The sequence below is a fragment of the Pteropus alecto genome, unplaced genomic scaffold (genome assembly GCF_000325575.1).
Source record: "Pteropus alecto unplaced genomic scaffold, ASM32557v1 scaffold3, whole genome shotgun sequence".
Taxonomy (NCBI): Eukaryota; Metazoa; Chordata; class Mammalia; order Chiroptera; family Pteropodidae; genus Pteropus; species Pteropus alecto.
This window is the reverse complement of record NW_006442484.1, coordinates 8,400,765-8,420,389: the sequence shown is the minus strand read 5'-3', so window position 1 is coordinate 8,420,389 and position 19,625 is coordinate 8,400,765. Positions and strand designations below refer to the sequence as shown.

The following is a 19,625-nucleotide window of genomic DNA, read 5'->3' as shown; positions in this document are numbered from 1 at the left end:
CAGCAGACAGAAACCTCAGGAAGCAAGGTTTTGTGATTTGAATCAAAGTGCTTTTTGAGGGCTGTGAACCTACACTCTTCTTTTACAGAAGGACAGGGGAACTTACAGAGAGGTCAACAACCGTCTTGATGGCCTTTTCTTTTCTCTTTATGAAGTCATCGTCCTGTAAGACAAAATACAGAGATTAAACAAATCCTTTGTGAAAACTGAAGCTCAACTGGGCTGCTGGGAAGTCTGTCTTATAAACTGACTTCTTGTCACAAATTTGCTTAAAGAAGTCTCAGTTTTCTAACAAATTGGAATATATCCTGCATGGGAAAAGCTAGGGTCTCTGCAGATGACTCCAAAACAGATCCCTACAACTAATTAAGAAAAAAGGGAACCATAGAGTATAGTGGTGAAAACAGGTGTTCTTGTTTCAAATCCTTATGAACTCTGAAACCGCAGGCAAGTTACCTAACTGCTAAGCCTCAGTTTCTCTATCTGTAAGATGGGATGACACTATTAATCTCAGGGAGACATCCACAGGATTAAAGAGTAGAAGGCATGTGATACACTGGGACTGGACTGTAGTAAGAATCCGATAGTTAACAGCTATTGTTGTTGTTGCTGTTGTGATTATTATTACTGTTACTATTACTGTAGGAATGTCATAGGCAGGTTGTCTCTCAAAAAGCTTTATATGATACAGAAATATACTTGTGCTCTTCTAATTTAGTAAAAGTTCTGGACCAATATCAAAATTGGGAGAAAAGGACAAAACTGTAGGGCTTTACACTCAGTGCCCATTTAAAGAAGCAGTTCTAATAAACCAGGAGGCCTGGTTTCAATGCTGACAAGGTAGAGGCAGAGATTCCACACAGTGGCGTGGACACGTAGCAGAACCTGAGTTTTCTGTGCTCCTTCCTAGGGAGTCTCTAAGTGTGCACTCGTCTTTAAGTAGACAAGAAAAGTAGAAAACTGACCTCAGGGAGACTGTAGGTTTTCTGGAACTGGGATATAGAGTAGGAACGGATGTAGTCACCCATCTCTTCTTTTGTTTCTATAGCTCGTTTCACCAGCCACTAGGGAAGAAAATTAGGAAACGTGAGTAGGGATGAAATACCACCGTGGTGAAGGCCAGCTCAGAGATGGCACAACTCATGAACCGGAATCACTGTACTTAAATTGACCAGGTAATGAAACACTATCAACACGTACTGTCCTACAGGCGAAGCCACTGGCTAGGCATCTGAGATGCTAAGATCCAGTGGGATCTAGAGCTGAGTAGCTGTGCAAAAGCTTTAAAGCCTCACTTCAGATCCTGAGGGCTCAGTTTCCCTTTCTGTGTAGAGTTAAGAATATCAGTTTCTTTCACCTCACAGTGCTGCTGTGGAAGCAAATGAAATCACAAGTACTAGAGTGTTTTGTAAATGAAATCACAAGTACTAGAGTGTTTTGTAAATACCTGAAGCAGAACACAAATGTAGCTATTTCCTACGACCATCTGGTTCTAGGCAGATCTTAATAAAACTTTTTCTTGTGCTGTTCGCAGCACAGACCAGAAAAGGGGAAAAACCACAGAGAACACCTAGTATAGTACCTCATTTGAAAGATGAAATCCTGCAAATATTCAGATTTGAGAACAGGGTACTGTACTGAGTACACAGCCCTAGGCTTCATGTTAGTTTGGCACTCACAGCATTCCCTCTCTCAATCCACACATTATAAGGCAGTTGGTACTGGGTGTGTTTTACAGAACATGACGCTCAGAGAGTCTGTAATTTGCCCATTGATCCATAGCTAGCAAGCCACAAAGCTGTACGTCACAACTGGAGGTTCTTCCACACCAGAAGACTGGACACATGGGTTTTATTAAATGTTTCCCAGTTCCACCAGGCTGACATGCAGGAGTAGCTGCTTTTCATTTCTCCCTACCTAAAACTCCAGTTAATTAAAACACACACATACACACAACTACATCCCATAACCTGTGGAAGATCGAAGTGCTCTGAGTGAGAATGCAAAGAGCCAAAAAAAAAAAAAAAAGAGCCCTTGCTTCTCCTCCTTGGTTTTTCATTCATCCCCCTTATTACTGAAGAACATTATGGAGGGGGATGCCATCTATCAGGGTTCCCATTCTCTCTCCAGAGAGAGCTATTACATCTCAAAAGCAGTTTTTGGACAGTAGCTTTGTTTCCCTGAGAGCACAGCCACACTTGAAGCTATTATCTAGGGAAGTAGACGTGTGACACATAAAACGGTGGTCCTACAAGAACAGAAAGAAAGCTTGCTCACTGAGAGAGCCAACTCAAGAAAAGTACACATTTAGGAAGTAAATGATTAGGGAGTTACCCAGAATAGGCGTAGCTGCAAATAACTACAAGAGGAATATTCTTTTGTTGTTTGCATCTTCTATTTTATTTCCATCATTCCACTCCACCCCACCTCCAAACAATGGCCTCTGGCACAGAATAAAATCTAGAAGCAGGGGCAGAAAGTCAGACAGCAATCAGAACTACTCTAGCTCCTCATGGGCACCCCTACACAACACCATGGCCCAGGACAAGTAAGGAGGCTGACTCTTGCTCAACTCAATTTTGCCCTGCTTTCCTTTGAACGGGGAGATTCAGTTCATAGCCTTTCATACTGTTTTCCTGTTCAGATCTGCCTCTGTTTATCAGATCTACACTGAGTTATTGCTTGGCTGGATCCTCGAAAGTGTGATCAGATTAGTGAAGTAAAGCCTGTTGAGTCATAGGATTCCCTTAAGAGAATCAATTGCTGTATTTTGGAGCCCCTAGCACCAAGGGCTGTGGAGGGAACCTCCTGAATGGCCACGCGCTGCAACAGGTCCCTAGCATTAGGAAAAAATACCTACATTCGCAGGATTCACATGTCCAGCAGGGAAGAAAAAGATGTGACCAAGAACTTCCAGTGGCTAGAAGTTACATTGTTTTTCTCTTGGCTGGCAGAGAGTGTTACTACAGCTTTGCTAAATGGTGCGAATGTGGATGGTGAGCCTCTAGAATCACATAAGACAACTAGTTCAATGGTTCCCAATTGCTGATATGACTTCTTTTACCAGTCTCCAGCAAAACTGGAAAAAACTACAAGCATGTGGTGAGTTTTTGTAATACTAAAGGTAGTAAATCTGAAGGACTGTCCTTTAATCTGAGATTGAGGGTTAAAGGGCTTTTCTTTTAGAAAATGATAGAGAAAGCAAGATAGTTGTTACTTCTAAAAATGTCCTTGTCTGGCAAATTTCAAAATCCTTTAAAATTTCAAAAGTCCACGAAATTAAGAAATCTGGTAATCACTAGCCTAGGCTCTCACACCCAGACAGGAAGCCCTCCACATTCTCCTCACAACAGAAAAATCACAACACTCAAAATGCCCAATCTAACTACAGAAGATCACTTCCCTTTCACCCTCTTCTCATATTTGTACTAGATATTTTTGTCCTCAAAGTTCCATCACAGAGTTGCGTAAGGTCTATTCACTAGACATCCAGGCTTTCACAGAAAAGGCATCTACTGTACAGTGTGATAGTGTTGGAAGTTTCAGTAATAATAGCACAAGGTCCCTACTTCCTGTTTTCACAAAAAGGATTAGGTACCATTTCCCTGAGTTAGAGACAGAAAGTCTAACAAAGGTATAAATCAAATGAGTAAAAAAAGTCTTAGCTTCAAATTTAAAAATTTCATGGTATTTGATTTGAAGTCTAACGCAGGGAAGATCTCGATAATAGTAACAACAACAGAAACAGCTACATAATATTTATATAGCACTTATTAAAATGTGCCAGTCCTTCAGCTAAATGCTTTACATATATTAACTTAATTCTCATCCTATCAGATAGGTACTATTATTTCTATTTAACAGACGAGGAATTAAGTAATTTGCCCAAGATCCCAGAACAGAGCCAAGATTCGAACCCAGGAAGTCTCCTTAAGCCTTACACTATATAATCTTGACACGGAACTAAAACACTTTTCTAGCAAGGGCAGCACACCTTTCTCATTGGTGGCTGCATGAATGATGGAGTGGGAAAAGTACAAGGCTTGAAGACAGGGAGTTCAGACTGGAACCTCTGCTTTTCCACTCACTAGTTCTATGCCTTTAAGCAAATCAATTACCCTCTCTGAGTCTCACTTTCCTTAGATGTTAAGACGGGAATTACAATAAATGCTTCAAAGTCTCTATTAGGATCAGATGCAAAATACTGTTCATACAACAGGCAACAAAAAGGTGAGTGCCTTTGCTCTTCCTCTTTTCCAGGTGCCTGGAGTGGACACACACAAGAATGTGCAGAATACAGGGAGCTGTTCAGCATGAACCACTTTGATTAAGAGCCTTGGGGAAAAGCTGGGGTGAAGATAAGTCTCCATCAGACAGTCAGTCATCAAATAAGGACTGAATGCCTACAATGTGCCAGACATTCTATGAGGTGTTAGAGACTCAATAGTGAGCAAGACAGTCACGGTGCATGCCCTGAGAAAGCTTACAGTCTGATGGGAGAGACAGATAACTAACCACACACTTGAATATACATGATACAAACTGCAATTAAGGAACAGTCTTGGGAAGAAAGGGAATGTGGCCATACAAGTGGATATAGCAAAGGATTCTACGTTAAGAGGTCAGCAGAAGCTTTCTTGAGGATGCTTGGTGGAACTAAGGTCTGAAGAATGAATATAAATTAAATACATAAGGAGAGAAGGAAAGAGCTTTCCATCTGAGGGAAAGGCCCCAGGACAAAAGGAAGCATAACAACCATGAGAAAATCTGAAAGTCAAAGGGACTAGAAGAGAAAGAATAAAGAAAAGCAAGGAATGAGGCTGGATAGGTTGCAAGGGACCAGAGCATGAAGGTCTGCGGAGTTCTATACCAAAAGTGCAATGAAAAGCAACTAATGGAAACATTCAAAGATCAGGTGACAGTGTCAAACTAGGGGAGGTGGAATACCAGTGACCTTTTGAGGATGACATCAGGGAACGTCACCATGTTCTGCTGCCACCAAATCCATACCATACTCATTAGATCCAGGATCTAGGCTAGATGGCCCAGGTGCCAGAACCATTACAGGAATTTGATATTCAGAGGATAAGAAACCACACAGAAGCTCTCACCTGAACAACAGGAAATATATGAATAAAATCCATCCCCTGGATCTGGTGAGGCTCCAGCTGGTGTGGACACTTCATCCTTGGCAGGACTGAGACAATTTTTTCCGAGAGAGCTCTGTTTGGAAAAAAACAACAAGCAAAGAGTGAGAATCACAAAGTGGCCCTTAAGACATTTCTCAAGTCTGGAAAGCATCCCAGAAAAATCTGGGGCTTCTCAATGACAGACCTAGACCAAGTTTCTCCTGGCTGACTGCAAAATTAGAAAAATAAGCATAATTTAGATGTGTATGTATGTGCGCACGTGTGTGCTCAAGGCCACAAAACTGCCTTGATCCTTAATTATAAGGCTGTCCTATCTAATTTTTCTATATTAAAATATTTTGTTTCCTTATGAAATGATGGTGGTAAGTTAAGGTAATAGTCATTTTTTAACATATTTATATGGTAAAATAAAAATTATCAGTGTCCTATATTCTTTTACATTTTATTTTTCTGACTTACTTTTTCCAAAAGTCTGGGAACCACTAGGTTACACATTAAAAAATAATTGTTCTAAATGTCATTCAGGCAAGAAATAATTACCAAACTTTGATCCAGATGTCTATGATATTAAGACAAAACATGGGGCCTCAAGCTCAAAAAAAATTTTGGAGTTCTCTACCCTGGTAAAAAGTATTTTGAAAATAAAAAATAGCCTTTAATTTTCTGATTCTCTAAAATCAATCCTAGATTGGGGGAACCATGTGTCCTCACTCTTTTTTCCAGAGAGGAGAAATTCTGCACTTCTTATGAGGGACACTGATCTCTTGCCAACAACTTGCCTCCGTCTTCCTCCTAAATGGGCTGGGAGTTGGAGGAGAGGAATCGGATTCCCCAAGGTCCCAGAGCATTCTTCTATCTCAGTCAGGAGGTAAGCTTCCTCCCCCTGCTACAGAGGTTTTTCACCTCAATCCAGGCATGGATGGGACAGTTTTATGGCAGGAGTGAGAGAGAGACTTGTGTGCAAGTCCATTTCATCACAAATTTAAGCCTCCTTCTCTAAGCAACTGATAGTTGATTTCTAACAGTCTAGTTCCTGTTTCTTATATATTAATTGGATCAGATTCAAGAGAGAAAAAGAAATTATTTAGTGGTTCTGCTAAACCTCAAAGCCACGGCACACAGACCAGGAACCTTGAGAAACCTTCATAAGGTATGGCCCTCTAGGGCCATATGGAGAAATAAGGGCTTCTGGCTCAGCCTACATGGGTAGTTTAGGTTATATTCCCATCTAAGACCCTTAAAAGAAGTCTTAGCCCATTATAACAGCTACTGTGGCTTTGTTTACAAGAGTAGGACTATTTGCTAATCGATGATGGCCCTGGTGAACAACATCAGCAGGTCTTATGAGATGCTTCAAATTCAGTAAGTTTTGGGTTACCAAAAGTGTTCCTTGTTCAAAGAAATCTTGTACACCTTTATCTTTCCACTATTTCAAAATCTTTCCCAGGAGATAGATACCCTTAAGACTAACATCTAACTTAGGCCTGAGTAAAAGCAATTATTGTCTTATTTATGTTTCCTTAGTGGGTTTCATCCCCTCCATCTTTGCAGAAACAAAGTTACCTAGAGACAAAAGCTAAACATCTCCCCAGAAAATGGTGCCCGGAAAACACACTAGGAAACTACACATACATACAAAAAGTAACTATACAAGGTGGAACCAAGGTTAAAACTGAGGAAGAAAATAGTCACACCCCCCAGCGCCACTAATCATAATATCAATGTCAGATCCAATATGTTAAGAGACAAGAATACGGAGAGGGGAAGACTGATACTCTACGATACATATTCACATAAGACAGAAATATCCACCTTCTAGGATGGAAGCACATGGGAGAACATTTTCACCCCCAAAAGGGGGAGGTATGATTTATTCAAAAAGTCTGAAATATCAAAGAAAATTGTCATGTGGCTCTCAGGCACTCCTGCAGTCCCTCCTTTCTCAGCAGCCTGTCTATAGGTCACATGCATCTTTTCTACCAGGAGATGTGTGCCCTGACTCAGTGGGGAAGCCTGTGGTTGTCCAGCTCTTCCTGGGGCCTGAATTGGATAGTATGGAGTAAAGTATTAACAAAGCCATTTGGCAACATACCTAAGGCTCTACCTCTGATAAGCTTTATTTATTTTCATCTCTGTCAGACTCCTATGCCTTGTTTCTTAACTTCTTCGAAGCTTGTGGGGAGATGGGTGCTCAACTGGTCCTGCTCCCCAAACTCCAAGCTTAGCACATGAAGATGATTACCAAGCCCAGCTTTGTGTCCTTGGTCAGGGCAGGTCTTAACTATTTATACATGCAGGGACCACCTCTCTTTTCTCGCAGTTTTGGTTCGTTAGGAGCAAAGCTCCCTCTAGTGGCTACAGATCTATAGATTTGCACAGAGTACTGATTGCCTACAACCACTGAGTAGCTTAAAAACGAGACTGAGGCTGGGACTTTCAACACCAACCAGCCCAACCCTCTACATTCAGACACGCTTCTCCATGGCCACTACTTAGAGACAGCCTACTCTTCCAGTTCATAAAGGCCCTGAGGAAAGGATGTTGCAGGTCATCTCAGGGTTTATGACCCTCTTAAACCTCCTCTTAAACTTGCCTCCCAGAAATGACTGCCAAGTCTGAACAGTCTCAGCAGTGTATGGAAGCAGCTGAAGATACTTAACAGTGCAGGGGATGAGGATGTGGGGGAAATATTGGCAGGCAGGGGACAAAAATCAGGAAGACCTCTTACAGAAACCTACCAGTCTCCACCTGGCTTCTTTCTCCCTGGATCTCAGGGTGGATCCCCTGACTTTCCAGAAATCAAAGAAAATGACAACTGCAAAGGTCGCCAGGCAGGTTTCCTAGTCTAAGATTTTAATATGCCCACTTATCATTACAGGTGATTAGTTTGATTCCTTTGGTTTTTAAGAGTGTTCAGTACAGTTTCTTCCTCCACTGCAAACAGTTTGAAAGAGAGTGGATTTAATGTGGGTCTAAATTTCAGTTCCATCACCTACTCTGGGACTCTGGCAACTACCCCAGTCCCTCTGCTCCAATTTTCCATCATAAATGAGGGACAACCCCAGTCCTGCCTATTCAAAGGTTATTGTAAAAAAGCATGTGCAAGTACTCTGCACACAGGTGCCTAATAAATGTGTTGCTGAGATGAACTCAGTTATATACCTAAAATCTCATTTATGGATCTCTGAGCATGGATCAGATTCAAAACCCTGTGGTTACAGGGCTTTAGGACAGGCTTGGATGGAAGGTAGAAGCTTATGGAGCCCTCCAGAAAGAAGGATCAAGAAGGAGAAGAAGGCCCCAGTTGGGCACATGTAGAAGACAGCCCAAAAGATAATCATGTCCTCAATAGACGATGTCCTCTGACAATGCCACCTGGCTGCCCATCACATAAACTGAGATATACTGAGACACTGAAAACATAAAGCAGTATTGGGCTAAATTGCACCTAACCAGAAACTTTGTGGAAAGGAACTCCAAATACAGAATGCATTCTGAAACCAAAGAGAAAAGAGTTTCGGATAATTCAGTGCCCTGTGGCTATGACATTTCTCCTACTGATAACATAGACTCAACTGCCTGATGTACTTCAAGGTGGGTCTTTACTCTGGTGAGTCTTTAGTGATATAAACACCTGTCCCCAGCTTTGCCCACAATTACAGTTCACAGCTCTGCACTTAAAAGGTACACATTAAGTACCTACCAGAGAAAATGATACATCTTCAACCCCTTATCCAAGCCCTTTGGAGCCAGATATGTTTCAGAATTCATTATTTTTTACATATTTGTACTTTAGTGTACCTAAGGGATGTATACTATATATTATGTAGGACCCCAGTGAAATCTGGAGCAGCATCCTAAAATCAAAGAAATTAGTATTTCTGCAGCAAAACTTATGAATATTCACATAAGTGGGATGGATAAAGACTATAAATAGCCTTAAGTCAGCTTAGGTCATATTTTGCTTCCAAATAAAATTTGTATCCATACTTAAAAAGAAAAAAAAAATTTTTCAGTGCTTTTTAGAATTCAGAAATATGGATAAGGGATTGAGAATCTGTATAAAAAACACTATGCTCCAATATCTATTAAGACTATTGTCACTAATGGGAATTTATCATAACCCCCAAGAATACCACGATGAAATATGGGCTAAGAACCACTGCAAAACTTTAAAAGAAATTAGGAAGGAAAGATATGTAGAATCTAAGAAATGGTAATAGCCCAGAAAGAATGCAACGGAAAAAAATCCTAGCATGCAAGAGTGCCACAGAGGTAAGAAGCAATCAGCTCAAATTGGAAACAGAAGAGGCTTCAATTAGGTGTGTCCTCAAGAAGGCAGTGAATTCATGTTAGTAAGTAAACTGATTAAGAAGCTGGCTTATCTTAGCTACAGATAAAACCATGTGCTTCTTTATCAACAAGATAAAAAGGTGCTCAAACTCAAAGCAAAAAAAGCTGCATAAACATAAAGCAAATTACAGTTAGCTTTGAACAACGTGGAGGTTAGGGTTAGGGGTGCCAAATCCCATGCAGTTGAAAATCTGCCTGTTACAGTTAGCCTTCTGTATCCATGGATCCCAAACTTATGTACAGTGTGCCTAAATTTTGGTGACTCATAGAGACCACCTCCATTTGCTCAGGACAAATACCTCACAATCATCCTTGACTTAATCACACCCCAAATCTAATCTGTCATGAAATCCTTAATGTATCCAAAGTACCCAGAACAATGTCGAACCCATAACTAGGAGCTCAATAACTTGCTGAGTCAATGAATAAGTGAAGAGAGATTCCTTTTGACTGTGATATTTTGAATATTCTTCTTTAAACAGCATCATTAGGGTACAGAAGATTACATTTCCTTTTCTGATTCCATCACAATCTTTAGTTCTTATTGTAAACACTTATAGATTTACTTTTAGAGTATACCTGTAGATAAAGCATGAACAATTTAATTGCTATCACAGAAGAGACTATAAATATTCCCTGAACATTCTAAAAGTAATGGTATGAGAGTAGATGGAGGCTGAAAGGTAGAAGTAAAAACAGAGATACTAAAACGTTTACCCTACATACTTAGGAACCAGGAGAAACGATCTTATGTTAATGAGTCAAGAAACAGAAGCTTAAGTAGATTAAAATTATACAAGTGATCATGGAAAAACAGACAATCTATGCATGCTTCATATTCCAGAAAATGAAGGAGATACAGTGAATAGTACAGATGAGCTAATTTCTTCATTAGATGTGAATGAAACACAGCACATACACAGCTGGAAATGGAGAAGTGACCACTCCAAAGAATCTAAAACCTACACAGCTGAAGATGCTTCTTTCCAGAAAATAAAACTGGGATGTGGAATGAGAAGGGGGAGAGACATCAGCTGTACATTGCTCTCTTTGGCAGTATCTGAATTTTTTCTTTAACTTCATGGATATAACACATACACAATAAAAATAAACAAAAAAGAATAAAAATCTATCTCAGGATTTCACTCTACTAGAAGACAGCAAAGCCATACACTTAGAATCCACAGCACTGCCTCCCAGTGGAGGACTTTTCACTACAGGTCACAGAATGCAACACTATAGTCCCAGAACAACAGATGTTAAGGATGTAGAGCCCTGCCATTGATGACTAGGCATTGATAAGCGCAGTGTCACTGTGTTAAACAATATGTCCTTGCTAATGAGGAGCCCAGAGCTGTCCTTTGGTCTTAGTATTAAAAATTTTGGTAATTCTGAGGGACTGATTTTTATTCTACTGTATAGAAACTCTGAATTGGGCCATTTATCATGTTTTTGTCTTTTTGTTGGCTTCTAGAAAGGTCAGAGCCAAATCTGTGGTCCACCCTTGGGAAAACAAGGCATTTTGCGGTCCATCACACATGTAGTAGCCTTATCCCCACCCCACCTTTTATCTCCATTGTTTTTTCCTTTCACTTTGCTTTTGCCTTTGCTTCACCTTTCTATGATTACTGCTTCATTTGCATATTTATAGGCCATCTTTAATCCACTTAGAAGTGTTTTTTCTTGGGGGAGAATAATGCTTCAAAAAAAAAAGTCTGTTACATTTGAGATCACAAATCCTTCTTATTACAGATGAAGGATCTGAAAGTTACACAGCTGCCCAGAGGCTGGGCTGGGAGCAGAACTGGGGATTCCAAATAGTCTAACAAAATCACCAAGCTATGGAAGACTGGGCAGGGTGCCCTCAGGTAAAATCTCTAGTCTCAATGGCAGGTAAAGTGAGGCTCTGTCTTACACAGGGGCAACTGGGAGGAAAAGATTCTCCTTTCCTCGCCCTGTTCAAATTGAATTCAAATTGAAAAGAGATACACTAAGTAGTCACTAGAAATTTTGAGAAAAAGTATTAGAGGTGCTGAACATCACTGATCATTAGAGAAATGCAAATGAAAACCACAATGAGATAAATAACTTCATACCCATTAGAATGGCTGTCATTAAAAAGACAAGAAATAACAAATATTGCTGAGGATGTAGAGAAAAGGGCACACTGCACTGTTGTTGGTAATGTAAATTGGTGCAGCCATTATGGAAAACAGTATGAAAATTTGTCCAAAAATTTAAAATAGAACTACAGTATCATCCAGCAATCACACCTCTGGGTATACAGAAGGTAACAAAATCACTAACTTGAAGAGATACCTGTATCCCCACAGTTATCGCGGCATTATTTACCAAAGCCGAGACATGGAAACAACCTACACGTCCATCAACAGATAAACTTATAAAGAAAATGTAGTGTACACACACACACAGGAATATTATTAAACCACAAAAAGGAAAAAAACTCTGCCATATGTGACAACATGGTTGGATCTTGTGGGCATATGCTAAGTGAAATCAGACAGCAAAAGACAAATATTGTATGATTTCATTTAACTGAACTCATAGAAACAGAGAACAAATTGGTGTTTGTCAGAGATGGGGGATAGAGGGTAGGCAAAATGGGTAAAGGTGGTCAAAAGATATAAACTTCCAGGGATAAGATACATAAGTCCTGAAGATGTGATGTACAGCATGGTGACTACAGTTAATGATCTGTATTGTATATTTGAAAGTGGCTAAGAGAGTAGGTCTTAAAAGTTCTTATAAGAAAATCTGTATCTATGTGAGGGGATGGACATTAACTAAACTTATTGTGGTAATCATTTCATAACCATACATATATAAAATCATTGTTATACACTTTAAACTAATACAATGTTATATGTTGGTTATATCTCAATAGAACTTGGGGAAAAAATTTTTTAAAGTGTTAGAAACAGCTTGAACATTAAAGGACTCTTGTATGCTACCTGTATGACCTTGGCTTCTTTCAGCCTCATTTTCTATCTACAAAACTGTGATAATACCAGTTATAATGAAAATTAAAATAAATTATGTAAAGTGTCTAGCTTTTACCAAAAATTACTCCCTTCTCCCTTTTTAGGCTCTTCCATGGCAAACCTTAACAACTTACATTTTTTGACCTATTGTAGAGTTTTCTTGAAAGAGCAAATCAACATCTACGTCAAAGTTGCAAGTGGTTATGCACCAAGTCATTCCTCCTACCACCTGTAAGACATAAAGAAAATATGTTTTCTCCTAGTTTGGGAAAGAGGTAAGAAGTAGAAGGTAGATAAAATACAGTTTTTACAGACTCCGGGAAATACAAAATTAGATATTTTTACAGAAAGTATATATGTCCTTCCTCCATCAACTAAGATTCATCTAAAGTAGCACTGTTGAATAATTTTCTGCAATGATGGAAATGTTCTATATCTGTACTGACCAAATGAGTAGCTGCTAGCCACATGTGGTTACCAAGCACTTGAAATGTGTCTAGTATGACTGAGAAACTGACTTTTATTACTAAATGTCATACATGTCGTACATAGATTCTCTTTATACTGAAGGAGACAGACATTAATTCTCAGCCGAGAGAACTCTTAACCCAGTTTCAGGCAAGTGCCAGATTCCAGAGGAATTACATGTACCAGACATGTGAGTAGCAAGGCTGACATTTTGTGGCTCATTACTTAATTTCCATACATCTTATTTTTTTCCTCTACATAATGGATATGGGAATCTCTGCTCTACTTTTCTCACAGGGTTTCTTTGAGATGCAAATGATACTAAGGCTAAAAATCCATTTTGAAACAAAATCCTTTTCAGACACAGTTTGATGTTAAAAAACAAACAAAAAATAATAGTGAATCCTGTTCCTGGCTTTGCTGTAGACTCATGTGAGATGCCTAATAACATAAGAGATTCCAGAGCCCAGTCCAGACCTAACTGAGAATTTCATTGGGTAGGGCCTAGATATTCTAAAACAAACCATAGTGATTCTGTTATGTGCAGCCAGGGCTGTGGCCCACTGGAGCACTCCACACTTTCTTCTACCAGTAAGCTTTCCTGTCCTACTCTATCTGATTTGGATGCTTCAGTTCTGTGCACAGTTCACTGTAATACTTACTGTACCATGCCATTTATTCTATGAATGTTGGTTTGTCTCTCTTCTCTATAAGATAGAGGTTGGGCCCTTTTAGTACAGAGCCTTTGTCTTATCTCTGTGCCTTGAACACCTATAATAACTATGCCTTGTGCATATAATTATTCAAAGTTCTGCTGAATTAAACTTCATCCCATAGTGACTTCTCCCTCCTTCAAATTAAGCATTTACCATCCATAGAAAAGCTGGCAATTGCCTGTGAGCACACTGACTTGGGGATAGCTCCTTATTGACTCAGATTATTTTATCTTACATAAGCTTTACCTCCACAACCAAACTGTAAGTTCCTTAAAAGGTGTAACTATCTCTTTTGTTAATTGGCATTTCCCAAAGCTTCATGCATAGCAAAGGAATTCAATGTATATCTACTGATATGTTATAATAGGAAATTTAAATCCTTCTATAATAAATCTGAATTAGGGAGAAATGGAAACATGGACATGGAAAAAGGAAAAACACAATCTCTTTCTCCTTTCTATGGTAACCACGCCATCCTGACCAAAAAAAAAAAAAAAAGGCTAGAAAGGTTTCCTCTTACCTTATCAAAAGGTGACAAGCCTTTAATTCTTGCCCTGAAATACCCAGCTGCAACCAAGAGTTCCAGAATTTCAGTCAATTTGACATTTTGTTCTTCATCTTCTCTTGTTTCTACCTAAAACAAAAGGTAAAAGGCTGCTAAAAGCTACCTTGAATAAAGGAACACTAGGTATATCTCCTCATGCCACAACACTGCCAGGTGACATTAGCTATATCACTGCAGTCATGTAGGAGCATGGGGACACTGTGCTGCCAGAGTTGCACAGAACAGAGTCCCTAGTCCTCAACAAGCTGTCAATTGTCATAGGTCAGGGGAGAAGACACACACAGGTAGTAGAGCCTATTCAGGGAAAGGAAGACTATGGCACATTACCTCCCTGTTTTCTAACACACTGTTTACATTGACAGGCTTCTCAACTAGATTATGAATTCCTTACAGACAGGAACAAGGTGGATTTTCTTTTAAACTTTATACTCATTTTGGTCCAAGTTATTTTCAAGAGGGGCGTGAACAAAGAATCCAAATATGTATGTTTCTCTACACTTCTCTTTTTTGATCTCTAACGCAAATGTAAGGCTTTCAATCCAGAAAAGGTGATTATTGTCATATAAGAGGATTGCCTTAAAAATAATAAATTCACCTAATATATTTAAATAGTGTTTATTTTACAAGTCAAATACATTTAAGTATTCTAGTACTTTTGCTTTCATTTATTTTCATGAACTATGTCTTTCCTCTCTTGTGTCATTGCAGAAAATAAAAAAAACCTCTCTATACCTAAACCACCACCAAGGTATTCTGGTTCAAATCCTCGTACCCACTTCTGACTACTCACTCAACAACGCCTGTTAAATCTTCCTTTACTAAGCATCTCACGTTTAACCTCCCTTCTCTTTTATCTACACTTCATACCAGGACTATTGCAACTGCCTTTCAATCTTTCTCCTCTGTTAATTTCTCTTGCTCATTCCTTCCTAAATCACAGTTTTCACATCATTACCTCTTTGGTTGATCCCCCAGCCCTCATCATTGATGCATCATACACAGTCTCCAAAATAAACTCCCAATGTCTTACTTTGGCATCCAGATCTTTGGTCACAACCTATCTTTCCAGCTTTGTCCTTCATCTCCCCCTAAAACAATCCACATACGGTTATGGGCAACCTAGACAACCACTGTCCACATCATCCCTCTTCTGATAGTCTCCGGCCACCCAGAACCATCTTCAAATTCTAGCCCCTATTTGATGCCAGATACAGCCTAATACAGCCTAAAATGGCCATTACTCTACATTTCTATTTTATTTATAATCCATGTCAGTCATACAATTAAATAACACCTTTTGAGTGACATGTCTGGTGTTAATGTACATGCTTGTCTTTCCAAATGGACTATTATATTAGCTGGTTCAGGAGAGGACCCATATATTACTCACCCATGTTTACTCCCTTGTTCTGAAACAGTGTTAGGCTCCAAGGACACACTTATTAACTAGGGAATGACATGCTCAATCATTACATAAAGTGCATGACCTAAGCCAGTCATGTATTAACAAAATATTTTCATAGTCATGACACTGAAAATGGAAATTCAAGCTTATTTTGAAGTACAAACTGCCAGGAGAGGGAGCATACATAATAACATACAGTTGATCAAGGAATTATTAAAGTGACTGTTAATTCCTTGCAATGGGGGGTGGTGGTGGAGGAATAGCCTTGCACTGCTACTCATTTAACCTCTCTCTCAAATGACCCTGGTCCAGCCTATCAAAGATTCTGAAGGTTAGCGTTCACTAATTATTAATGGACATGCAAAATAAGATGTTAATGATTCACACCTTCTCTTTCTTGGCAAAAGGTCTGTGACAAGTGGACAAACACAAAAAAGGAGAAGGTAAAGAGCAGTTGTGGTTCACAAAGATAAGAGTACAAAAGGAAAATGGGATGATAAAAGTATTTTCTTAAAACTGCTGGCCTGTAAAACAGGAAGCTTTCATTTGTTCAATTACCATTTATCATGAAAACACTTCTAAGTAGAGGACAACAAATCACGGGAGGATCATCCCTGCCTCAACTTTTACCTAAGGAGCATCCATGGCAGATGCATGGCCCAAGCTTCCCAACCACTTACCCCCAGAATGGAGAAATGTACTTCTGCAACATAACCTGTGATATAACTTTTTGGCACAAAACACTAAATAGGTAATGCTAATAAGACTCCAAATTTACTTCACAGATAAACACTGAAACAAAATGGAAAAGGGCATGAAAACATGCCTCTCTTGAAGCCATAAAAAGCCATCACACTGGTTACTACATCAACTGTTAAAAAAAATAAAATTCTGATAAAGATAAATGACTGTGAGCTCCTAAACTAGGCACACTAAATTTTCAATTGCCTTGTACTGTAGTTCATGCAAGCTGGAAGGAGGGCCAAGTTGAGCTAATCGTTCTAGCCTTCACATGCATACCACAAAGGTTTAAAAAATTGAAGTGAATGAATTAATAGGACTAGTAACAGCTTAATGACACAAACTATGTGTACTAGTCTTTGAACTAAATGATAGTAATTCGATTATATATCCAACCAGTCTGCCTTCTAATTGCCAAGAACTGTCTTAGGCTCTTGGAAGAGTGACAAACAGGACCCAACCTCCCAGCAGTCAGAGAAGGGTTAAACAAAGGACATACAGAAGCTGGTTGCTTTTATTTTAGAAAAATCTCCTTTGGTAGTGGGACATTGGATTGGAGGAATTTAAGGTAGAACCAGGGAGACCAGACAGGAGTCTACAGCAAAAGGCTAGGCAAAAACGATGAAAGCCTAGAATAAAGAAGTGGCCAAAAAGCAATATCAAATCAAATATCACAGTACAGATCCCAGGCTTCACAATTCCTAGTCCCATCAAAGCAACTTGTATGTAACAGTTTTACCTAATACGAGGGTTCTGACAACATACACTTGTTAAGTTTTCTTTTAACAACAAAATTGACTCGGGAGCATACATAGAGATTGTCTGTCCTACCATCACTGTATCCTCGGCTTCTATGCACTAAACAGTGATCTCTCAATTAGTGGGTACTTGTGGGATTAAAGAACCAGAGGGAGTGGGACAGAGAAGCAAGACTGGCCATAGGCAGCTCAGTGTGAAAGGACCACTCATCATGTCCAGAAATCATTTCTCCTGCCAAATACCTGCTTTAGAACCGTAGGAGCACGAGAGAGGTACAGTGTGGATTCCATTTCTTTCAAGAATCTAGTAAACTAGACTAGCTTTTGAGTAAATCAAGTGAAGAGAAGGCAGATGCAAACCACCTAGCTAAGTGATATTTGCAGCAAAAAGAAATGCACCTTCTCTTTATTCCCAGACAATGTGGATATCCGAAAACCAGTGATTATCCTGTCCCTTACGACCCAGTTAGTAATTAATAACAAACACCTCTGGAAGGAAAGGCACTCGCTATCTTCTGGAGAAACAGCAGTGTCTCAGCCCGCCGCTGAGTCTCCACCACACACCACCACTGGACATCAAGGCGCACTGACTCGGCCGGACACATCTTAGTGCCGGCCCCCAAATGTCCTTCTGTCGCCCAGGTCGGGTATGGGGGTAATTGGAGGGAGGCGTTCCCTCCAGACACCAAGGGGGAAGGGCTGGCTGCCGCGACCCCGCGTGCCCCGCAAGGCGGCGGAAGGCGCCATAAGGTCACTGCCCGTTAAACAACCCGAGTCCGGACGGTCCCAGCTCACGTCTCGTGACTCCTGGGTGCAGCAGTCCAGGCCCGCCGTGCCACCGTTGCGGCGCCGGGGTTCTGGAGAAGCTGTCTCGGAGAGCGGGAGAGGTAGGACCCCGGGCCCCGCGACGTCCGGGGCTACCCTGGGGCAGTTATTGGGCTGGGAAGGCCACCTCAGTCCCCGGAGACCCGGGAGCAGCTCAAGTTAGCCCCTACCCACGCCCACGCAGAGGGGACCTGCTCAGCACCAGCGGGGAGGGCCAGTGCTCCCCGAGGAGCACACACCTGAGGAAGGGGGCGGGGCTCCCCAAATGCAGCCGGGGCCCCTTCTGCTCGCCACCCCGCAGGCTCGGCCCTCTCTTAGGAACCCGACGTGTCAGGGAGAGGGGCGTCCTTACCTCCGGGAGACCCTGGCCTTCTGGCCCCTTGGGCAACCCCATGATCCGGTTAGGCTAACGTGCCGCGGCACTGAAGTCTGCGAAACCGCCAGAGGAAGCTGTCTCCAGCTGCAAAGCTGCTACCGGGGTGGAGTGCAAAGCGGAAACTTCCTCTGCTGCTGCGACCGCCGCTACCGCCACCGGCCGGCGCATGCGCGCTGGTGCGGGAATGCGGCGTGACTGCGGCTGCGCGAGCGCAGCCCTGGCGAGGCGGGGCCTGCAGGGGCGGAGACCTGCTGTCCCGCCGCTCTGTGGAGGCTGACGCTCTGCGGGACCTTCGCGACGGGTCTTTGCATTTCCCTTCGAAGTGCTTTAGAAAAGGGAGTATTTTCTTGGGGAAAGTTTGCATTCTGGGACCCTCTCTGCTTCTCATAACACGTAGTTATTGGACACTGGGATGAATGCACTGGTGGTACAAATACAGATGCACAAAAAACCCAACACCTCTGCCAAAATCAGAAAACCACTGGCAGCTGCTGGCTCTTCCAACCACCTTCTGTACTCTGGTTCCAGAGACATCTCTTCTCTGTCAGGATAAACTCCAGTACAAAAGGTGTGAAGAATTTCTTCAACGGCAAACATTTTCTGAATACCCACTTTTAAAGATGGTAAGGATGCAGAGAGGGGTTTCCTGAAGCCATTATGTGGAGCAGGTGCAGTGCCTTGTGGCCAGGGAGACAACTCTTTATATAGCTGCCATCCTCCGGGACAGACAAGGAGTGCATTGTGTAAGTGATGTGGCAGCTAAAATGACCTCAACACTGGAGACGCATTCTCAGAGAAGACCCATGACAGAACTCAGAATATCTGTTGGATAGAAGGACGGTTGGATAGATGATGATGAATGAATAAAAGGACATTGTAAATTAGAAATCTAGTCCCAGCACTGCCACTAACATGATGTGTGACCTCAACTGTGTCACTCTACTTTTCTAAACACCTATACTTGCACTAGATGCTTTCTAAGGTTCGTTCCTGTTTCAAGACTTCATGATTCCCCTTTCTTAGCCACACCAAGAGCCAAAAGCATAAGGACTGAGAGAAACATGAGGACAGAAGGATCGAGGCTATATAGAAAACTTCACCTATAATAAAGGTGATCCTAACAGGAAGCTCTTTACTATGGCACCCTTTTGTCCAGGAAAGAAAGTATTTGTGAGGTTCTCAAGAACCTTGTACTTAGAAGAACATTACATACCTCTGTACTGGAGGTGTAGAAGAGGGACAGAAAAATCTCTCATCCCCAAATAC

At 41.0% G+C, this 19,625-nt stretch overlaps 1 protein-coding gene across 1 annotated transcript in view; it reads right to left on the bottom strand.

Moving 5' to 3' along the window:
- The window catches only part of CCDC93 (coiled-coil domain containing 93), an 80,451-nt gene extending 61,926 nt beyond the window's left edge, over positions 1-18,525 (bottom strand). The window contains exons 1-6 of the mRNA XM_006921431.3: positions 18,336-18,525; positions 14,210-14,323; positions 12,640-12,734; positions 5,112-5,223; positions 966-1,064; positions 107-163 (exon numbers count right to left, since the gene is read on the bottom strand). Coding sequence (XP_006921493.1) covers positions 107-163; positions 966-1,064; positions 5,112-5,223; positions 12,640-12,734; positions 14,210-14,323; positions 18,336-18,377 — 519 coding nt within the window. The 5' untranslated portion in view covers positions 18,378-18,525. The remainder of the gene's footprint in view (positions 1-106; positions 164-965; positions 1,065-5,111; positions 5,224-12,639; positions 12,735-14,209; positions 14,324-18,335) is intronic.
- Between the last annotated feature and the right edge of the window lie 1,100 nt (positions 18,526-19,625).